Source organism: Sphaeroforma arctica, assembly GCF_001186125.1.
Source record: "Sphaeroforma arctica JP610 unplaced genomic scaffold supercont1.188, whole genome shotgun sequence".
Classification (NCBI taxonomy): domain Eukaryota; class Ichthyosporea; order Ichthyophonida; genus Sphaeroforma; species Sphaeroforma arctica.
The window spans coordinates 26019-29881 of record NW_014040370.1 but is presented as its reverse complement, the minus strand read 5'-3'; the positions used below and the strand labels follow the sequence as shown (position 1 = coordinate 29881).

At 41.4% G+C, this 3863-nt stretch overlaps 1 protein-coding gene across 1 annotated transcript; it reads right to left on the bottom strand.

The window, feature by feature from the left end:
* Positions 1-1780: 1780 nt before the first annotated feature.
* Positions 1781-2413, bottom strand: SARC_03626 (hypothetical protein; the record flags this gene model as incomplete). Its single annotated transcript, XM_014302571.1, has 1 exon — positions 1781-2413. One exon carries the CDS (start codon positions 2411-2413, stop codon positions 1781-1783), a length of 633 nt encoding a protein of 210 aa, XP_014158046.1.
* Between the last annotated feature and the right edge of the window lie 1450 nt (positions 2414-3863).

The window sequence follows — 3863 nt, the reverse complement described above, 5'->3', positions numbered from 1 at the left end:
GTTTGCTGCTTGTTCATTTGGCATAACGCTTTGTAATCTGTCCACAATGTTATATCGCCTCCTTTGATGTATTCTGAAAAATGTTCCAGACTGTATACGAGTGCTAACAACTCCTTAGTATTTGTCCCATATCTTTGTTGTGTAGGGTTGAGACCTTTTGAGAAATAGAGTATATCTCTTCTGACTCCATCTACAATTTGGAATAGACATCCTCCTATGCCATAGTCACTTGCATCGTTCATGATCTGGAACGGTACTCCATCTACTGGGTACGCCAAAGTTGCTGAGCATGCAATGGCATCTTTGAGTTCTTCCCATTGCTTAATGAGCTCTGGTGTCCAAAGATTGGCTATATTTTGATTCATTTTGCCTTTCATGAGATTGCGGAAGTGTTTCGTTCTGTGTGCAAACTGAGGTATGTGGTCTCGCATGTAATTTGCTAGACCGACTGCTCGATGTAAGTCGCGTTTGGTTCTTGGTAAAGGCCAGTCAATCATGCGGTTCTGTTTCTCTGGGTCTGTTTTGAGCCCTTTGGTAGTTACTTTGACGCCTAATATATTGACTGTCTTGACTGCAAACGCACACTTGTTGTGATTTAGTCTGAAGTTGACAGCATTAAGTCTTTTGATGACTTCACATACTGTTTGTTTGTGTTCCTCTTCCGTTATGCTAGCGATGACTATGTCATCTACATATACTTGTACCCCTTTAATATCAATGAGGAGGTTGGCCATCACCCTTTGGAATTGTGCTCTTAGTGAGTGCAGTCCAAATGGAGCTGACTTGAATGTGGTTTGCGCCCCTCTCTATGAAAATGTGAAGAAGTGCTGGCTATTTTCATGTACTTTAAAGTGGTGGAAGCCGCCTGTTAAGTCCAATTTAGAAAAGAAATGCGCACCTTGTAGGTTGTGGAGTACTTCCTTTATCTTCGGTAAACCGAATTGTCTTGTTCATGTTGATAATTTACTTCTCGTAAGTCTAAACATGTGCGGACCTTCTTTAATAGGCCTGTCTGTTCAAATCCTATTGTGGATAGTAGTGGCAAGTTTACTTGTGTGGATGTTGTTCTTTTGTATATGTGTCCATCTCTGACCCATTTCTGAACATTTTCATCTGTTCGTGGTATGTATTTGTGTGGAACAAAGTTCACTTTAGCATGACGAATGTTCTTGGCTTTGAATTCCTGACTTGGTATATCTACCACTGAACCTGGTAGATTGCAGTGTACATCTGGTGGGATCTGACCATTTTGTTCTAACAATTTTGAGAGTGATTCTCTGAAAAGAAGTGATTCCCACTCGGCATCTGTTGGTATTAATGGTATGATTATCCCTGCTAAGTATATGCCCAAGTATGGTAGAATGTCCATTCCTGATAGGATTGGTGATTTCTTGTCTGGAAGGTCAAGTACCTCGAACCAGTTTGATATTTTTCTGCCTCCGTAGTTTATATCACATACTTCTGTGGAGCCTGTGCGTTGTACTCTTGCATCTGATTGTGCGATTTGTATGTATCCAGGTTGTGCTTTTACAGATAAGTATAGTTCAGTTACTACACTTCGGTTCATACAAGAGCGCTGTGCCCCTGAGTCTACTAGTGCATTGTATGTGGTGCCATTGATTTGTATGTATATATGCAATCTTTGGTCTTGTGGATTCGGAAGTAAAGTAATAGGTATGTAATCAATATCATTCGCATTTATTAACAACGTTTCTTCATCAGTGTGTGCATTCACAATGTCTACCATGTTTATCATGTTAGCCTCCGACCACCAAGCTTTTCATAAATCTTCATCCATCTCTTGCACCTTATTGCCATTTGTAATGGCCAACTGGTCAACATGAACTGTTTGATTCTGTTGCGCTTCTCGAGCTTCTGCCTTTAGACGGTTATTGTTCGCTTTGTTGGAGCACATGCTGAACGCATGTGGTGAAGGGTTTATACCACAGTGTGGGCAAGGTCGTGGTCCTCGCGGTGCTGGGGTTTCAGTGGCCTGTCCCATGGGACGACCTCTGCCCTGTCCTCCTTGTGGACCTCCACCTCTTGGTAGGCCTCCTCCTCTTGGTAGACCCTCCCCTCTGGGTGGACCCCCTGGAGGTATATCCAGTCTTGGGCGAGTGGCTCGCGGTTCAGGAACAGTTGCATTTCTCGCTCTTTTGTTTTCACGTTTGCGATTAACTTGTAGTATTGTTGCCTGTCTGATCATGTCTTCGGTGAGCTCATGAAATATCTTCTCTGAGATGTCAGATAAGTGTCCACTGCTCCCATCTGATTTTGTCTGAGCCTTGATCAATTTGTCTGTTTCTGCTTGTAAACCGTACATGACTAGTACTTGGTAATGTGATGCTTTGAGGAGTTGCCAATTGATAGCTTCTTTCTCTGTGCCCTTGTAACGCTTCTCCAACTCAAACATTGTGCGACGCAATCGTGCTGCTCGTACTTCGACAATCATACGAGTGTCATAGAAGTCGTTGAGTCACTTCTCTAGTGGATAGTCTACTGGAATGCGACGTATGTTGTCAATGATTAATATGTTGTAGTCCTCCACATCAGTGAAGTTTTGCCAAAACTTTTTGGTACTACGTATATTGTTGAGAGCATTGCGCGATACTTTGGTTGCATCTGTCTGTCTAGGCAGCTCTTGTACTAGTGAGAGGTATTGTATCAATGGCATGTTTGTGCTCACAAACAAATCTTTGGCTACAGATACAAACTCAATTTTCCCTAAGTGGCTACTGGCCACTTAGGGAACTCACTCATCTTGAGTAGTTTGTTCAGTTCTGGTTCTGAAGCTTGTCCCCCTCGTGAGTTCTAATTAGAGTTAACTCGCTCATAAAGCCACTGATCGCAATGCACTCATCGTGATCACTTTTGTCACAGCTCTTCACAGCTTTATTGTTTAGCTCTACTAACCACTCATCTATTACTGAAACTAATCGCTTGGTTTGTTGTTCATGAACTGCTTTGCGCAGTTTGTGAAATGCTCTGATGTCAAAGGGATCGTCCGCTGTCTGCGCATACAACTTGTCTACTACATAGTAGTTGCCTGCATAGAAGGTCTTATCCAAGAGTAGTGGTAGTACGAGACGATGTGCATCAGTAACTATTGTTTTCATTGTGCACTAGTACAGTTGTTAAATCAACTCTGTTTGATTACCTGTATGTGCGTCCCTGTGTGGCATGCGGTGACTGTACTGATTGTAGGGCCTTGTGCTTGAGTCGCCTGAACTGTTCGAGTTCGTTTTATTTGGGTTTATTTGGAAGATTTTTGGTTTTGAGATAATAAACTTGGGTTTATTATGGTTTATCCGTCGTAAACCTGGGTTCTTTTGTGACTTGGTTTCTGGAATTGTAAACATGTAATTTGAGTTTATAAGTTTTTCTTTTTATATTTTTGTTTCTATTTGAGTCCAGGTGGTGTTCCGAACTTCTCGTCCTGTATGACTTTGAATTTGTGCGAAAGAGATATGATTTTATCTGCTTCCCATGTTTATATACATTGAATTAGTGCGAAAGAAATATGATTTTATCTGCCTCTTATGTTTATATACACTTTCCAGTATTCATTGTACACATGTAATACCACTTGTATACGTTTATACAGACGTAGTAGTCTACCTCTTGCGGTCTGTGCTGTATGTGGTGTGCATACGTCAGCTTAAACCCGCTGATGTGTGTGATGTACAGACGTATTGGTGTAACCTATGTCTTCTGCCTCAATTTTATTATTATGAACAATTGTGATCGGTCCAGGTTATGCCTTGTGGACACCAACTCTTTGTCGAAGGAGTTGTACCTTTGTTGTGTTTTATATATTTGTTCTGAAATTATGTATGGACCATTACTTTTAGTTTGTAACTGTT